Source organism: Lampetra planeri, chromosome 10 (genome assembly GCF_965212315.1).
Source record: "Lampetra planeri chromosome 10, kcLamPlan1.2.h2, whole genome shotgun sequence".
Taxonomy (NCBI): Eukaryota; Metazoa; Chordata; class Hyperoartia; order Petromyzontiformes; family Petromyzontidae; genus Lampetra; species Lampetra planeri.
In genome coordinates this window covers 11,836,781-11,856,216 of record NC_136116.1, presented here as the reverse complement: position 1 = coordinate 11,856,216, position 19,436 = coordinate 11,836,781, and the positions used below count along the sequence as shown (strand labels likewise).

The following is a 19,436-nucleotide window of genomic DNA, read 5'->3' as shown; positions in this document are numbered from 1 at the left end:
TTTCCCTAAAGGATGGTAATAGGCATGGTGCTGCAAGTTACTTTTTGATGCAATTAAATAGTGATTTGTGATCACGAGCTACTGAGGCATTTTCCATCTTAGCAATCCACAACCACCACTCATCCTTGCAGCGCCGCACGGCTGTACGAAGGTCTTGAAAAGGCTGCGGTAAGCTTCCTTATTCTTCAATTTGGGATGTTGTAAACGGTGGGAGTGAGCCTGTCACTCTCCATCAGATAGCTGAAACACCTCCTCCGTCAGCCAGGGTTTGAATCGCGTACCCAATGCAGCCATTACAGCGGAATGAGCCGCAGTCTCGAACCTCACTCATCCCCCCTCTGCATTTGGAGGAGGGGAAGACGATGCCAACCCCAGTTGTAAGCGATAATTAAATTGTTCCTTGCAACTTGAATCGGTAAGCCGAGACATTGCTATTGTGGGTTTAAAATGGAGTCCGAGGTGGATGCCCACCACCGTAGTGGATGAATGGCAAGCGCATCTTAAAGTTAACAAGTTTATGGCTAGTGGGCAGATCAGCTTGACAGTAAGTCCCGGTGTCAAGGACAGTGTCCGTTTCCGATATTCTGTCAGGATATAGTCGAACAAATGTTCTTGCTTGGACCCGGCGTGCATCCACGACGTTGTGTGGATTTGCCAATGCCAGAACAGCGTGTTAGTGATCACAAGCCCATGGGTTTCGTAGAAGTATAGCAGTCTCCTACCCTCGTTACTGAGCTGATCTGGCCCATGCTTCCAATCACTCCAGCCCAGGTGCCTGCGTCATTACCCTCTCGGGCATTAAAGTCACCCGACAGGATGACTCTATCCCGAGGGGGCACTTTAGTTAGTACCTGGGACAGGAGGTCATATAAGGTATCAGCCTTGCCTGAACTATTAGCACAAACACACAAAACATCGCATTTTGTACAAAGAATATGTTTAAAAAAATAGATTTAGTTTTTAAAGAGGTGGGATAACTGGAAGATGAATTGTCATCAAATTTCTCGAACTAACGTGGACACGCTGTGTATTTTGACTTACGAGTATGTTTTGAAATGCCTCAATATCAAAACGAAAGCACACGTTTAATGGTGAGCGCTAAAACGCCCTCGTCCAAGTATAGGCACTTGCGTTACCTCAAATGCTGGGCTATGTTTAAAGAGTGGTCGGACAATAGTTTTAAAAGAAATGCACGAATGACTCCATGGGAACCGCGAACCCCGCAGACTTTCAAAGAAACAATTGTGCGTTCTAAAAATCCAACCCAAGTTTGCATTCGTATCCATAGCAACGCTATTATAATGCGGCTAAAGCGCTATAATGGACTAAGCAAACGGGTCTTCAGTCTGGAGTTTGGACGTGTGTGTCCCGTTAATGCACAAGACTAAATCGGATTCACATTAAAAGGTAAGGCTTTGATAATGCATATTAATACGTCCCAACACGGAGATGTTGGTATTTATAGCGATGCATAGCTGAATAAGTTCTCCCCATTATTTATGCGTGTACTGCCCTTTTGTAAGTCTACTGCTAAATGAGGGGCTCTTCACGCCGTTGTGAATCGTTGGGTTTATTTGACCATACTTCGCCACGCTGGTAAGTGTGGATTGTGGTGAAGGCGGAGAGTTTGTTTGGAGCATCGTGCAGCATAACATTGAAGTTTGCGGCACTCCGTTGAACCGCATAGCCCTTAAGCAGCATATAAATGATTTGTGAACAATTCAAAAAGTGAGGCACCAATACAGCTTTATAAATGTCGAAGAAATGTTAATGTGCGCTGGTTAACGACACTATATATATACTGTCATGTAATCAGTGCAGGAACACACTTTTCTGATGGGCTTCATTCTGGCTCACTATACATTGTAAACATTTTACAGTGTTTTAAAGTAAGCAATTGGTGACACAATTGGAGGTTGAGTACGTGTATTGGGTGCGTGAATTGTGCTTATTTTATCTACGAATACAAATTAATCGCAGGACGCGATTCCATTCAGTAAAAAAAAAGTGTATGAAATGACGGATGTATGTCGTTACAGCGTTGACGAGAGAAAGCCATATTGGCTTCAGATGAATCACTGAAAATAGCGACGGACAATCGGAAGAAATTACGTCAATAGAAATTACATTGAAAGAGTAGAGCAATACGCAGACCAACATGTGCGCAAACATAACAAGTGAGGTCGAGAGCGTCCGTCTGGAAAGACCTCGGAGGAGCTCAGGACGTGACATGCCCAGCTTTGGCTTCGCGACCAGGGGCACCTTCTCTGCCGCTCTGAACCTCCTGGCCACACGAGCTGCCCTGAAGCGGCCACCGGCTCCTCTGCCAGAGCAGAGAGGGCCCTGGGACATAAAACCCCTGGACTTTAGCCCTCGTCTCTACCGGCCTCAAGGCGTCCACCACAAGCGCCAGGCGCCGAAGCAAGAGAGGAGCTCTCTTGGGTTGGGACGAAATCATGCAGGAGATGGCGGCGTGCCGCGCAAGGGGGCCAGGTCGCTGGGGGACTTTCTGGCAGTGAAGGGTCCACAGTTCGTGCCACCCAAGCCCTGGCAAAGCGAGCGACCACAGCGGCCGCCCTTTGCGAGGACCTTCCCACCCATTTGCCCTTTGCAGGAACGCGTCGTAGTGGCCACCCATGGGACAATCCCCAAGGACAAATACAAAAACCCGAGACCGCACGACTTTCGTCAGGTGCCTTACTCAATGCGCAGCACATGAGTGTGAATGGTCGATGGCAGAGAATACAACTACTGCAATGCGAATCAAATTGTTAAAACTGCATGATGCGTACTTCATGTATGCATATATTTGCCGAATGCATGCATTTAGTGACTGCCATGTGATTGATGCTCTCGGCTGGCTCGTAGCAAGAGCACTGTTAATTCACTCGTTTATAGTCATAATGGGTCGTATTTTGTTTACATGCACTTTATCGCTATTGGGGTCAAAATCCAACATCTTAATTTTCCCATAAATCGCGCATGGTGGCTTTTAAACCCGCTGTGAGTGTGCGCCAAGGCTTAATGACAATGGTATTACAGCACACACGTGTGCACTGTGTATCTTCAATACCTCCTACGGGACTGGCGCTGTGCTATAAAACGCATCTGGAAAACAAAAGGGTGCACAGCGCTTTATACTGCATTATATCCGTGTCGTCATACAATACTGCACGTTTACAGAGTGTGGCACGCTCATGGTTGGTGTTTTGATTGCAGTATCCCGACATAAAGGAACTGGGTTTGCCGGAATTTGTGAGTTCTGGGAACATAAACCAGCAAAGACCCGATGCGAGTAAGAACCAAATGCACGATTCATGAAAACGTAAATGTCTCTCTCCAAGTACATCTTCAAGGATTGACCACGTGGCGTGTTGCATCACGACCGAGTTACGAGGACGAAATTCCACATTAGCTTTTCTGTTCCAGACAATATATATATTGTATTTCAAGACTTTCATAGCCGGATAATTTTTCTTCACACATTTTTGGCACATTGTTTCTAATTCATACCGATTGCACAATCACAATAATGGAACGATGTGAAGAATCAATTCTGAAATAAAGTATAGCAGAGATTGAGAACCAACTGTCTCAGAGAGAGGCTTCTGAAGATGTTTTCATCGTAGGTTTCCCGAAAAATCGTTCAAGTGAGCATTTTATAATTTATTCAGTAAAGAGCAAACCTTCCAATACACTCTACTATGAGATTGTCAGGGCTGGAAATGAGCCAAATTGATTACAAAGCCACATTTAATGTCGTGTCTTTCTTGTGCATTCATTGGCGACGGGGATAAAACCATCAAACTCACTCCACTCGAGAATGCGAATGTAATCAAAGAGTGACCTCCCGGGGTTCTAAGGCAGCGTCTCAGTGGTGCCGACTCGCTGCTTTTACCTCTAAGCCATGTCGCCAGCAAAGAGTGCCCAACTGAAGTAAAGGCATGCGCTGTATTAATTAAAACAAAATAAAAAATAAAACATCTGTGCATGCTCTTTATTCATTGGAAACAAAACATTTCGCCAGTCGGAGTGGGCGGAGGCGAAAGTTTACACAACAAAGGCTCATTCCTAACAGCGTGCTTCAGCCGCACCGAACCTCACAAAAGTAATATTCAGGGCCCACCTTGGCTCCTCCCACCCTCAACCAGTATATATACAAGGACTGTTTTCTTGGAATTTCTCTTACTTGATACAGCTATCGTGCTGTGACGGTTCCACCTGAAGACGGAAGCTGGTGTTGCCTCCGAAACGTCGTGATTTTATTCCTAGATTTGAAGCTTTCGTGACTGCAAGGATTCATATGCTTAGGTTTTTTCGGTAAAGTCACGTAGGTAAAACATTAAAATTAATGAAAGTAAAATAAAAATAAAAATAAATCACGACGTTTCGGAGGCAACACAAGTCTCCGTCATCAGGTGGGACCGTCACAGCCAGATTTGCTGCACTTGATGCAGCAAATCTGGCTGTGACGGTCCCACCTGATGACGGAGACTTGTGTTGCCTCCGAAACGTCGTGATTTTTTTTATTTTTTTTATTTTATTTTACTTTCATTAATTTTAATGTTTTACCTACGTGACTTTACCGAAAAAACCTAAGAATATGAGTCGTGATTTTAATTATATTTTTTATTTTACTTTAATTAATTTTATTTTTTATCTACGTGACTTTACCGAAAAAAAACAAAGAATATTAATAAATCCGCCCAAGGAAGAAATCAGAGATGCAAATGCATTTCCATTATTGTTGTACACGTGGGAGGGGACCCAAGTGCCTAGAGTAAAAGCCACGCGTGCCTGGATACATTTGAGGAGAGGACAGTCAAAGCAGTGCGCCTGCTGTTCACCTCCTGGCTACACTGCCCCCTACAGACCATCACACTTCACCTCGCAGCTGCTTGATAATTCGTCAGAAGCTCACTCTTGGCTATAGCTTATTAAAATACGTCGGAGTCATTGACAAGTCACGTGACTGTGGGTGTTTGTTATGCACTGCGCGTATAAAACGCCGATGCTGAATAGCATACTATGCTTCCCTTTAAAAAAAAATGTAAACGGTTAAACACTTGCACCGCATGTGACAATGTGTGATCACAGACAAAGGCTTATCGTGAAAATGGCTACTGCCGAGGTCACCCATGAAGACAGGCAAAGAAATGCAATTGAATTAAAGTAGCGCATCCATTATATGATTTATTAAACGTAACGTACGCCATACAATTCAATAAACTTGGGTTATTTCCTAAATGTTTTACCATGTCCCGTTTTGTTTTGGCTGGTGTAAAGTGTAGGGATCCGAGTTCTACTCAACGTGAATGAATATTGTACATGAAATGTAAATTATTTTTACTGAGTGCTCAATGACAAACTCCTTTTAAATGAGACGCTCTAAGAAAATTGGCCAACCATAGCAATGATTGCAATATCGAGACAATAAAAGCTATGATGGATACAATTTTCACTAAAACTATCGGAGTAGGGTACATAATATATTTTAAATGAGAACATAACAACGTACATTTCCGAAAGTTGACATATTTCATGACGCGAAAATTATTTTCAATAAGTACTTTAAAATGATTAACAATCTGTACAGGAAAAAAATGGGCCAATGCCAAATCACACCCAATGTGCCCAAACTCATCGGACCTCGGCATCGAGTTGGGGTTGTTGAGCTTGGGTTTAGGCACCAGGGGTTTCCGTTTGTTGTAGGCATGAGGCTGTGTGGTGGCCAGACGACGGAAGTGCTGAGTGTTCGCCCGAGTACGCATGGTGGATTGTCTCCCTGGTATACTGCGGGTTGTATGGACGTATGTTGGCATTCTTTCGCACCGTACGTAGCCAACCGAGCTAATCGGTTTCCTCCCACGTGCCATACAACTCGTTAATGGCGCTGGCCAAGCACGCCAATGTAAGATCATCCTGAGAGAGACATGAGTTGAGGTGGGGGGATTTCCTGTAATGATAATTTGCATTAACAAATTCATCCCATGCGTGATTTGATAGAATACTGGCCAGTTTAACAATCCAACTAAAATGAAAATAATATTTTAATATTTAGCGTCCTGTTTAAATTCATGTGGAGGGGATAGCTTTCACATGATTAATTTTGCCCGACGGGACACACGGCCTTTTGAATAGATTAATATTATTATTCAAGGCCGGTCTGGTATCGACTAGTGTCCCAGATTTAGATGCACGCACAAGCACAGCGTGTCGTGTACACGAATAAAACATAATAATCATTCCAGCTTGTACTGATGGAGGATGAGCAGCAGATTGATGGGCGTACAAATGCACGCCTTCGTTTGACAGGTACACACCCAGCTGCACATCACCTGCTGGATCAGGGAGTCCGTGCTGGGACCGTCCGCGCGACGCGAGCGATCGTGCCGAGCAGAGACGAAGACGCGAGGTCCCGCTGGGATGCGAGCATCACGCGACCTTCGCCCCCATGGGAGGGTCATCTCATGCTGCCAACGGAGCCGTGGCCACCGCGCCCTGCCTCATACACGGTGCGGTTGACATTTACGTGTCCATTCCAAGGGCCTCTTCCAAATAAAATAAAAATAAACCCCAACAACATCCGTATGATTTGCGCGATCACAAACGCGTGACGAGTCCAGCTTCCGCTTTGCAATGTCGGTCGTCGGTGCTATTTGTTCTGCTCAATACGTTGATATGATGATGATGCATCGAAACCCGTGTCTCGATTGCATAACACAAATTAAGTGCGTTGTTCCCTATCGGTTTGTTATCTAAGTAAAGTGGTGCACGTTACTCGACAAGAATCGCTGGACTGTAAGGGGGCAATACTATTTTCTGGCCGGTGGAATAAAACTACCTGCGTGAGATTTCCTTCCGTAGATTCCTACATAAGTCAGCGCAATGCAAAGAAGGCATTTTCACTTTAGGTGGGTTCATGAAACCGGCCACTGGAGTCAGGCAGCTGCTGGGTTCGTGGCGCGAGCCATTAGCCAAGGGGCTGCTCGCCTCCATTTCTCACGCGAAGCAGGTTTATTGCTTGTATCAATTTACAGACACGTGCATTATTACCCAATTCACACATCGACTGAAGAATGGTCCCCCATGCTAAAGCAACGATTTAGATTACTAATTAGACCGGAGCATCGGCGCTCTTGAAATGAACTGCGAGAGAGCAGCATCACATTTGGCTTTGGAACGACGCTATGTTCTAAAAGTGCGTATACGGTACTCTGTATTAAACAGTCACGAAAACTTAAGATCTAGATTGGTAACTCGACTGTATTGATATTGAGGTTTTTTTTATATGGGTCGTCAGATTTTGTATGCTCTGAGAATAAAAAAAAAAACCCCTCTTGAAATAGCCTTAACAGAAGACTGCTAGTCATTTAGCCAAGATATGTTTAGCATCGTCTAAGAGCGGCATCTATGTCTATATCCATACATATTACAAATATATCGCCCACTAATTGAATTACTTGGCTTGCCGAGGTCGTTTATGTATTATTCACGAAGTTGCTTCTCTGTTTTTACCACGTAAATGTATATAAAGCAATCTTTAAAAAAAGTGGCGGGGGTAGGGCACTCACCATCGACCACAACCGCGACAACATCCAAATGCGTAGCTCCTCTCTGCATTCCGTTGCAGGTAATTAGAAATCAGTTTGTCGGTGAACAAAAAGCTCAACGAACAGGTGGAAACGCCATACGCCGCAGCCCACTCAGACGGCGTATATATGGCCACGTGTAAGAAACGAAACTGCACTCCGATACTTGGGGACTCCAGCCATGGATCTGCTTTGCTGCCTTTATTAACCCTAACCTCAACCATTTACGGACTATCGTATTAGGTCCACATATATGGTTTTAAAATAGTATAAACAATTATCCATAATATATCCCACCAATGGATCACATTCCATTAAAGGCTATGCACGCATGATCAGACAAACGCACGTATAGCCACAACATCTGGACAAAACAAAAAAAAAAGCAAAATAACCTCCAGTGGCCTTGAAATGTATGGCTGGTGCTGTGTACGTGATTTACGTATGACACAGCCAGTATTTCTGCCAGTTGTTTATATTGCCATATAGCCTATTTATAATACCTATACGTGGCGTTTGCCTCGGTTTTGAAATCGCTTCAGTTGTAACATCGTGACTTGTCTCGTCACTTTGGCTGCGTCTCAAAACAATCTTCTTATTTTTTTGTTTTATTTTATATCCTTTGTTTTGTTCCTGTGGACTACTTAATGATGCATTTCATTCTTGGTCACAGCAGCCATTCCGTGAAAGAAAAAAAAATGTAAACCAGGCGTCAACAAATGCGCACAATACACATCCAGCAATGGTTTGCGCACTGCGCCACGAACCCGGTTATGAGTTCGATTCCCGGCCACGGTGAACGTAAATGGCGAGCAATATTTGAACCGATCCAGGACACGCTGAGTGAGGTCTTCACCAGAGAGTGCATTGACAAATGACTGTGAATGGTAATTGTGAATGTTGTCTGCATGATGAGTAAATATTTGTCCTTGTCAGTCAGAACCAGTCTTAAACCTCCACGGCGACTAATGACAAATCAGTGAAAAAAGCACGCGTTCGAGTTGATCACCTAATAGCGTATGAATAATTTCGTCTTCTGTCATGAGGGGCAACACATCATATGCAGGCTGATACTAAGAGGTTATGAGCTATAACACAAGAAACCCGTGGGCTGAATTAGACAATTTAAATTAGCATACCATACCACCCCCTAAACCAAATTTGGTAAAAAATTGAGATTCACGTGAGTCACAGTAGCGTTCAAGACGCGCAAATTGATGTACCCAACGGTGCTAATCTGAGTTGCGGGGGAAGGACAGCAAATTCAACACGGCAAGAATTTCTGTGTGTGGAAGACGCCAAGTACATGAGTGCATTGCTCACCACCTCATGCTGAAGTGCTAGGAAATGCAATACATGGAGGCGATTGATTGATATGAAGAGATGGTTCGCATGCCCATCGGGTCCACGTGGCGTGGAATCGGCCGCTAATGGCTGAACACCCCCGACCCTCCCCTGTGTTCAAATCAAGTTTCCTCCCCCGTGTGTTTCAGAGATTCCGGCGAAGACGCAGTGCGCATAGTGCCCTACTGGAGCGAGTTCATGACAAATTTTCACAAATATGGCAACAGGTGAGCCCACGTAGATGCAAATTAGCCACTCTGTGTGTGTGTGTTGTTTTTTCTTCTTTCGTTTATAACATACATGGGCAATGAAAACCCTCCTCCCAGGCCATGGTTTTAACAACGCGCATTGGAAGAGGGTAAATCACGCGGCCGCCCGCCACACACAGCCAGCTGCCACGCGACGTAGCAACTTGCTCCGGTCGTAAAGCCGGCGCCGAGAGCCACCTCTGCGCATTAACTGTTTCGAGAGAGTCAACGCATCACTCATGCTCTCACCTCGCACCGTGCACCTCACGCCACACGTGCCCCCATCGGGGATGTAGGGACCCCCATTGGTAAGACGAAGCCACTTTCCCCGGCCCTTAAGAAAGACTGCTGTGTGACACCTCGCAACAAACGCAGGGATTCATGGTAATTCCCTAGCTGGCGAATTCATCTTGACAGCCGGTTATTAATATCCGTAACGGGGACAGTCGCTTGCAAGGTACAACCGTCGTGTAATTATTGACCCGGAGCAAAACGATGCGCTTGATGACCACGACATCAGATAATCTATAGTCATTCACGCTCGCTTCCATATACATCGTGCAAATGCTTCATACGGAGTACCTATACTCCCCCACCGGTGGGGGAGTTGTTACACATTAGACATTCCTTCTTCCATCGACCATCAATCCCAGTGCGTCAACCGTGCCGGTCGTCGCGAGAACGTAAATCGAGCGTCGGCTTTTCCTGAAGAGGTGAAAATGCGCATTTTAGTGGCGCTCCATTGCAGGCGAGCCTCCTTTGGCCGATAACTTTCTGCCAATTCCATATTTTATCCCGGCTCGCAGAAGTGTTGCCGAAGTGGAGTCAATGGCCATCGCATTGTTTTGCTATGGATAATTAAACCAAATGAACGCCCGCGTGTCTGTGCGCGCGCGTCATTGCGCTGTGTGTTGCCTTACAGGAGCGATGTCCCGCGGGAAGAAAAAAAGAGACAGATCAGCCCTCGACTAAAACTATGAATGTCAAATGAAAAAAAAAATGAAAATCCCATTACAAAACTGACGGATCATTAGTCTTTTCAAAACACTACACCGTTCCATCGTTAGCCTGACGGAGAAATGCAACGAGAAACGACATTTCGTACCCGATGCTCTCAATTGAGCCCATTATTAGTTTAATAGGCGACAAAAGCGTCGTCAAAATGACAGCGGCTTGGGTGTAAGAGCGTTCTGCGGAAATGGTAAAATTGTCTTAAAACTTTTTTTTCATCTTCTTCCGCAATGAGGCACATAATATACAGCGAAGCATATATATATTCCTACACCCAACATGTATCTATAATAATAACTTTGGTGAGGTTAAGAAAGAAAAAAAGATCGCCTACCGTTTCCTGGACAGCCGCGTGGTGGCGCTTTGACAAAGCGTTCTGCCGTGCGCGCGCGAAGCGATGACACGACTTCTCTGTAACATTTAACGTTGCGAGAGAACCTTTAAAAAAAACCCTGGAATATGTTGTAATGTTCTCGGTGATTGTATGATCACTTTAGCACGCGCTTGCATCGCAATACTCCAATTCGCATTGATGTCCAGGGGAACGTTACGCTGTTTGAAACGCGCATGCGAAGGATGACGCTGCGAGATGTTTGTGCGAATAACCCGAGAGATGGACTGCAGCAGAGAGATCATGACGAGGGATGGATGGTGCTTTAAGAAGAAATGGAAAGGAGGAGAAAATAAACTGTTATCCCACATTACCAAAAAAAAATTATACGAATCAAAAGTGAATGTCAGCAAACTTGAACTCGTGTGTGACGCCTCTGATGTTGCACTGTAAATATTGTTGTTATTAAAAAAAACTGGAAGTGGCGTAGATGTCCGTGTGTTCTTGTCAATAGAACATTCTCCTGGTGTGAACACATTGCTCATCGGTTTTAGGACGTTGCTCCCCACGGTTAAACGTCTGCTGCCAACTTGGTCATCATTAAATTATTAGTGCTTAACGCGTGCGCAAAAACAAACAAACTCCACAGCGCAAGTCAATTAATATTCCACAACAACGGCACGAAGCAAATGCGTCTCGATGTCCGATTGTTAAATAAGCATGGCCACGCGCAATTGCGGGGGGGGGTGTATTTAATGCAGCAAAAAATACACCGAAAAACGGCGAGCAGACGCGAAATGCACGCCTTATTTCGGCACATGACGTCCTTGTAACTTTGTGTGTGTGTGTTGTAATGGATTGCTCAACGCACGGATCCCCGCGAAAAGGGCTGACGTCACCTCATATTCAGCCTCTAAAAAGCCACGTGCGCCCCAAACCAGTTGTCCTGGTTAAAACAACAGCGGCGTCGATTCAAGTACCCATCACGGCGGGGTCGATCATGGTTACCCTGGGCGAGCTGAATTGAAACAGTTGCGTGGTTGCAGCGCGTTTTGACGGCGCGCTCTTAAGAGGGATGTGAAGGCGCAATGAATATGTAATCCTCTCCCCGCTCCCCATCCAACATTTCCATCCCGCGCACAGCTGATCATGGTCTCTAGGAGCGCGGTGCTACGAGAAGTCTCTGCTTTGAGACTCGGGTGAAGAGAAGACTTCATTACCCCCGTTGATCAGATTTAATCGGGAACCCGCCGCACCCTGGCAGCGACAGTATGATGAGATTGCTTTGCTGTTTTGCCAGATTATCTGGCTTTTAATCTCTTTTCTCATCTATAAGTTTGAGGCTTTTTTCCTCTCCCTCCTCTCTCCTTTTACGCGCATCTCCTCGATTGTGCTCGAGTTCCCGTTTCGTGCTCTCTCGCTCATGTCCGAACACACGCGCGGCTCCTCCACAGCTGGGACACACGCAGCGCTGGGACGTGGGGGATTTCCCCTGAAAAGTGAGTGAAGATGACCCGGCCGATCTACTGCTACATCACCATCCTCCTGCACTGCAGCCTGCATCCTGTAAGTACTTGCGCTGCGTTGCGAGTGCCCGCGTGGGACACTCGCCGTTATTCCTCCGTGTGGCCAAATCCTCCGCTTAAGCCAGATCCCGTATCGATTTAGCATTAGCGCTGGCTATAAGAAGTATTCGATTTGACGCACGGGAACGCGAGCTACGCGCTTTGCGGGCAACACACGCGGGGACGGTGCGACGTCTTTGCTGGTCGCGGCGCTGCGCGAAAGAGTTTACATTTGCTCGGGGGGGAAATTGTTAAGGTTTCAAGCGGGTCCAGTCTTCCCGTTTTGTTTACTGTCGGGAGGACACGCACGCGCACCTCGTTGCACGCGTCGCCCGCCTTCATAAGCGCGAAAAGCTCTCGACGGCACGCGGCACCGTTGCGCCTTTTAGTTCCCCCGAGTCGCGTAAATGCGACTCGCAAAGTCGAACTCTGCGGTTTGCCGCGACTCGCCCCGCGACATGCAAGATGTGAACATCGCCCGTGCGTCGATGACCGCGCGTGCGCGCGCGCGTGCATACGGCAGCTCGTGGCAAAGCGCGCGCGCGTTCTCTCTCTTTGTTTTTGTAAAGAGACACTTTGCCTGCGATCATGTGCGGAGTAAGGCGCGCGTGTGTGCGCCGCGGACGTTTTTAGCGCCGTATCGGAGGGGCATTAAGGTGAATTATTAAATGCGCTCTTGTTTTGCATTTGAAGGCAACGTTTCTGAGAGCGATGTCGGGGAATGTGTTCCGAGTGGAGACGCGTGTAGCCTGACTGGAGCGGCACAAGCGAGGCGCGCGGGCCAATAGGCGCACACGGCGCTGTAGATTACATTCTTTAATGTACAATCGTTGTGTTTTAACTTAAAAAGGGGTGGGGGGGGGGAGAAATCCATAGCAATTTTGGTATTCTCTTTTTTCAACCCCAGCATTGATGCACCACGAGTCGTACAGATAGGGAGGGGAGCGAATCCATATCATGCCAAACCAGATGCGCTACGTGACACCTGAGGCAGATCCCTGTGGAGGTTAATCGACTTGCATGAGTTAAAACGGCTTACAAAATTAAAGTCACGCTTCTTTATAAATGGGTCGTGTGGTTTACTTAGGTAAAAAAACTGCGTAAGGGCAACTTGAAAGACACGGAGCGAGCTTCGCGTGTTGGAGAATGTAGCATTTTTTTTTCCCATCAGATTTTTTTTGTACAAAAACGTGCCAACGTCTCGTCGCTTGCAATGCCAAAAAATCACTAAAATCGGTGCGTCTCAGTCATGCACTCAAACTGACAAAATGGTCCTTCAGGTGCTTATGTATCATACATAGAGACACAGAGACAGAGAGAGAGACGCAGAGCCAGGGAGAGACGGAGAGAGTCCAAGAGAGTCGGAGAGCGAGAGCACGCGGATGACTTCTGACGTTAAATGCCCTCGCCAAGCGGCAGGCGGACCACCCCGGTGGGTCACCAAATGGACTAAGCAGGCTGGACCGTGCCGATGAATAACGAGCTCCTGTGCTGGTGTCGAGGTATCTCACGGCACGCCGGCAGACCCTCGCCTCTCTGATGGACGGCCGCTCCGTTCGTGACCTCCGGGTCCAGGGTCACCGCCCGCCTAGGATCTCATCCCATTCGCACCCACGATTGATGCCCGCCACGACTGGCCCTGTCGCTTGCTTCGTGGATTTATTGCAACTCTTTGGCAAGCCTTTAGGGAGAAGCTTGTTTTATGGCGCTTTCTCCGTTTTGGAGAGGGAGCGAGAGAGGAAAATATGATACATAACTCGTATATTCAGATCTCCCCGTGATAAATGGGACTGCGGCATGTATTATTGAACAAGGATGCTTATCTTTTTTGCTCTTGTTGTGATCGATAGGAAAATATAAAAAGAGGCGGCAACGTTAAAGGAAAGCTTACTTACCAAAGCACTGGATTAATTTAACGTGTATATTTCAAAGATTACTCTGTAAGATTTGTGTTTTTCACGCGCACTCAAGTATCAAATGATGGGTGTAATAAAGTGTATCGGTGCTCACGTGTATATTTGAAAACCGTTTTGTTATGTTTACATCAAGATGATCAAATGTCGAGAAATAAATCGGGTCGCCATTCAGTATTTTATTTTTGCTCTCATTACAGTTGCAATATATTTGACATAATGGCCAAGATTGCATGCCCCCACGTAGCATATATTTTACAGATTCAATTAAGTAATGAAACAATTCTAGGGTAACATGCATTCAAGGTCAATCGTTGCACATCAAGTTATGCAACTTTATTTTACGTGTTTGGCAAAGATGCACGTGCTGCAAGAGTGGGGTAATACAATCTAGGGTGCAAATCCAACACATAAGACCAGTCTTTAACACAGAACACCAATTGCCAGTTGCACTCATTCTATACCATGTACATCTTCTCAAGATTAATCTTCAATCCAATCTTAACAATATTACGACTGGTTTTTAAGTACCATGTTATTAACATTGTCCATGCTGCATATATATACGATGAAACGTTAAATCAACCCCGTGGTGCGTTTCTATAAGTGAACCCATTCCAGCAGATCAGACAGATGTATATCTAGTGGTCTGGCTGTAGTTTTTTTCGTCTTATATTTTAACGAATTCGTTCTCCGATCATGCTCTTTGGGCTGTACCTGCTCGCTGTTGGGCACGATGCCTCGACGTTTTGTTCCACGTGCTGCGACCTCCTTCAACATTCTTCAGGAACTGAATATGCAGTTCCTGAAGAAGCGTCCAACATGTGGCGCAAAACAGCACGTGGGACACCCCGCGCTGAACAAACATGAAAACACATTTTGAAGAGCTAATGCAGCGGCAACCCGCGAAATCCTATGCAGGAATAAAACGGTGTCGGCATCGGTGTAAGTGTGATGCATTCGCCACCAATGTAACACGTGCTCACATGCGTGTAAGAATATTGTTGCCCCGTGTCATTTATACCCTCAGATGATATGCACCCGAAACCTCTCGTCTGCAAAACCTGGATCAAATGACGTCGAGGGACAGCGCTTTGAATCCAACATTTCTACGTCGGTGGTCATCACCAAATTGACTCGGCTCCTCTCCAAATCTCAGCTGCTCGTCGAAGGCAACGGCTCGGGGGAGACCGCGGCTGTCGTCGCCCCATCGGGCCTCTCGTGGCTGCACGGCTCCCATCGCAAGGGGCACTTTCTGCCACACTCGAGGACGAAACGGAGGCCCATTGTCAAAACGGGGAAGTTCAAGAAGATGTTCGGCTGGGGAGACTTTCACTCCAACATCAAAACGCTGAAGCTCAACCTCCTCATCACGGGCAAGATTGTTGACCATGGCAACGGCACGTTCAGCGTGTACTTTCGGCACAACTCGACCGGCCAGGGAAACGTGTCCGTGAGCCTCGTGCCGCCCACCAAGGCGGTCGAATTCGATCCCCCGCAGCAGTCTGTGATCGAAGCCAAAGACTCCAAGACCTTCAACTGTCGGATAGAGTACGAGAAGGTGGACCGTGCTAAGAAGAACGTGCCCTGCAATTACGACCCGTCCAAGAGCTGCTCCCAGGAGCAGATCCAGAGCCACGTGTCCTGGCTCTGCTCCAAGCCCTTTAAGGTCATCTGCATCTACATCGTTTTTTACAGCACGGACTACAAGCTGGTGCAGAAGGTGTGTCCCGACTACAATTACCATAGCGACACCCCGTACTACCCATCAGGATGACCTCCCATCCGCCACGTAGCGCCGCGCATCTGCTTTATTCTTGACTCTCTTATTGTGAATATAGACACATAGTATTGTACAATTTGTAAATATTAAGTTTTGATCGTAAATGTGAACCAGTGTCAGAGTAGTTTATTCCTTTTAATCAAAGCGACAATATTTATTTGGTTAATCTGCCATATATGTTAAATGGTAAACCATTTCCCAAAGATAGTATTTAAAAAGGTATGATTATTATTTGGACATTTTAAGGTGTATACGATACTGTATGTGGAAGCAGCCTCATTGAGCAGAGCTTAACCAACTGGACACGCAGAATAATAATAAAAAAAATCCTGTATTACTGTTACCACTGTGATTGTGTAAGTATTCATCATAATTACTCGTCAATCTTTTGCATTATTGAGCGTTGGAACTTCCTCGAGAGGTAATAAGTTGCCATGTCTGGTATACCAGACGTATCGAAATTGACTGTGGCTGTTTGTGAAACTTTAAAAGTATACACTTACTAATCGTCAGATTTAATTGCCGTATTTTGCGATTTGATTTTTGAAATTAAATATGACCGAAATATCATGCATTTATTTATTTAAAACTGCTATTGTTTTACAAAGAGTAATCTCGGGCATTCTATCTGTGTTTTAATTATCAACAAGTGTTCATGTTACCACTTGGCCATTACATTCTTTTGTTAGAAATCAGCCACATTGTGTGCACTTGTTGGTCGTATTAACATTTACAGTGTTCTAATCAATGCCTCGTTTTCGACCAATACATGCCAAACAACTTTGTAAAGGTCTATGTATAGTTAAAACTGTTTATTTATATAGCAAATGCCCTTGCATTTATATATTTTATTATTTACAAAGCTAGATTAATGAAGTTAATGCTAATTAATTTGCAGAGTGTCATGCAATTATATATATATACACATATAGGACACCTAGGGGGGCAGTCGAAGCAATTTTAAAAATGAGATGTAATTTAAAGATAGTGAAATAAAACAAGTCTGTGGTGAGACAATATCCCATTCTCAAAACATTTGTACTGCTCCCCGTGAACATGCGCACACACATCCAAAAATACAACTCTACATAACAACAACAGCACATTCCCCTGGAGATATTATTTTCCAAGACATCTCAACTGGCTAACTGCGGTGATACACGGTCGTAGTCTTTGGCTTGTGGTAGGGCAGGCACGTTGATTTTCAGACACTCGGAGGTGAGCAATGCATTCTCTACTCTTTGGTTCTTTCGGTAAAGTCACATAGGTATAAAAAATAAAATATAATAAAACACTTTCGACGTTATTATATATTTGTTTCCGCCTGAGCACGACCGCTTGTGTTGCGATCGAAACGTCGCGATATTATTTTTTGGTTTTATTTTTTTTTATTACATTATTTCTACCTACGTGACTTTACCGAAAGAGCCAAAGAGTAAGGATTCCTGCAGTCACGAAAGCTTCAAATCAAGACTGAGCAATGCATTATTCATCGACCAGCCTTGGTGCCCAGAGTAGGTCCACCTCAGCAGCATTCCTCCTCCCCTTCAGGTCACGGCACATGTCCATGGTTGAACTTGTCACTCATGGTCTGTTGCCATTCACGCGTGTGTCAGATCCAGGTCTGAGAACTCTTTTTTTTGTTTTTATTCCGAACGACAGAAATAGCCCTGGCGATTGAAGTTTCTGCCTCGACCAACAAATGGCTCACCATTGGAACCGCTGAGACTTACCTTGAGTTTTAAAATGTTGCTGTGCAATGTGTTTAAATTTCATCTTACAGTAAACAACATATAAATGACTTGGTTTCGTTCATGAGGTGTTGAGTGATTGCTATCAGTCTCTTCTCATTATTTATGGCACTTGCACGCTTTGCCCAGGCTCGTTCATTTTAATGCAAAATAATCTCCTGCTGGGACTAAGCCAACGACACGAAGGCGTGTGCTTAATAACAGGCTGTTCCATCAGCTTCTTCTTCTTTTGTATGGCTGATGTAGATGCAAAGTAACAACTACGATTTCACATTCAGGTGATCAAGCCAGATAACCGAGTCAGGAGCAACGCAGTGTATCCCTGTAATATATCCTTCGTATTTGTGGATTGGGCATTGCGTTGTTAAATGTTGTATGGTCTGTTCTGGATGACCACAGTCGCACATTGGAGAGTTTCTAATTTTCCACGTGTGCATCAGGTATCCGCGTATGCCATGGTTTGTGCCGATGCGGTGTAGAGTGGACCATGAGCTTTGTGGATGATCAAAACCAGGGAGGGATCTCTTATGGGTTTTGGTCTTTCACATCAGCAAGGAAAGCACATGGGAGCAAATAATAAGGTGGAGCAGGACAGGGTGCCATCTGGCTGTCACATTGTCCAGCATCAGTGGCTGTCAATCTAACACATTGTCGGTAATGTGTGCAATGCCATTTCTGTACGTGATGTGTAGCATCAATGGGAGTATGACCACAGTATTGGAATATGTACCCAACATTCACTGGAGCGATGGATTACGAGTTAGCACAATCATGACTACCTATAAGTCTTTGACTATTAGATGTATTGCCCCATAATCAGGTAACCGTGGGTTGTTGTGTAAATAGTTTACTCTCTTTTCAGCATTTTTTATTTTAAAATTTACAAAGTGCTTGTGTGGGGCTATGTTATTTACTACATACATTGATATTTTTGGATAAACACAAATGAAACGTGCAACATTTAAATCTTGACTTAAAGCTTTCGTGACTGACTTAAAGCTTTCGTGACTGCAGGTAAGACCCAGGAATATAATGTGCAACATTTAATCGAAAAAAATAATATTCAATTTGCCGTAATGCAAAGCTCGATGTTAAAGTACCATGATTATGCACTTATCATGTCATAGAATAGCACAAACTAAAAAAAAACACTCCACGAGGTTTTCATGCAGCCTTTCAAAATTAATGTTAAAGCGTTATTATATTGTACAAAAAAGCTTCTATTGAGGGTGCATATTTTAAGTGTTCATCTTTCAAGCCCCTTTTGACTGCCTCTCGTGTGTAGGGTCGATCCTCTCTTTGTAATCTAAAATGTGCAATTCATTTCCGAGTGGACTTGAGTAAAATGTAAACACATTTCAAGGTAAAGCTTCAATAAATCAAACGTAATAACTCTTGACGAAACATCTCCCAAAGAGAATTGCACATACGCGGCCTTAATTTAATGCATTTTTGGTCACTGCTGTGCATGGATGAGGAGGGAGCAACATCTTATCTCTTCTTGTAAACAAAACCATTACTAGGTTATATTTCGACCCAGTGAGAAAATCTGTAATGTGGTTTTAAAATTCCCAGTGGCAGGTCTGGTGGACCGAGGCAATTGGAGTGCAGTTGTTATAACTGGTGCAATATGACAATGTGCAGACCCCGTATTGTGAATTTAATACAATGACAACTCTGAAAATTAACAAAACATAACTATACTACAAATAAATTATCACAGAAAAGAACAAATATCCATAGAGTATGGATTTTATAAATAAATAAACTCCTTAGTGAACTTCATTTAGGCTTCCAGGAGGCATGTATATGATTGCCTCATTAAAACAGTGATGACATTTTTCAGTGAAATCCTTATAATACGTCTAAAGCTAACTTGCATGCGATCTGTCCAACAT

General features: G+C 44.8%; 3 protein-coding genes across 4 annotated transcripts in view; 2 read left to right on the top strand and 1 right to left on the bottom strand.

Moving 5' to 3' along the window:
• The window catches only part of LOC144721038 (uncharacterized), a 273,629-nt gene that overhangs the window by 21,336 nt on the left and 232,857 nt on the right, over nt 1-19,436 (bottom strand). The window lies entirely within an intron of this gene.
• C10H7orf78 (chromosome 10 C7orf78 homolog) lies at nt 1,318-10,271 on the top strand. The gene is made up of 6 exons (XM_078598330.1): nt 1,318-1,407; nt 2,040-2,692; nt 3,220-3,295; nt 6,316-6,515; nt 9,086-9,163; nt 10,107-10,271. The coding sequence occupies exons 2-6, from the start codon at nt 2,159-2,161 to the stop codon at nt 10,173-10,175; spliced, it is 957 nt and encodes a 318-aa protein (XP_078454456.1). The 5' UTR covers nt 1,318-1,407; nt 2,040-2,158; the 3' UTR covers nt 10,176-10,271.
• On the top strand, nt 11,470-17,597 carry LOC144721036 (neurexophilin-1-like). Of its 2 annotated transcripts, none has more exons than XM_078598332.1 (3): nt 11,470-11,557; nt 11,981-12,092; nt 15,035-17,597. In XM_078598332.1, exons 2-3 carry the CDS (start codon nt 12,036-12,038, stop codon nt 15,779-15,781), a joined length of 804 nt encoding a protein of 267 aa, XP_078454458.1. In that variant the 5' UTR covers nt 11,470-11,557; nt 11,981-12,035; the 3' UTR covers nt 15,782-17,597. The 2 variants fall into 2 exon arrangements, with proteins under 2 accessions (XP_078454458.1, XP_078454457.1); XM_078598331.1 differs by having other exon boundaries at nt 11,478-11,622.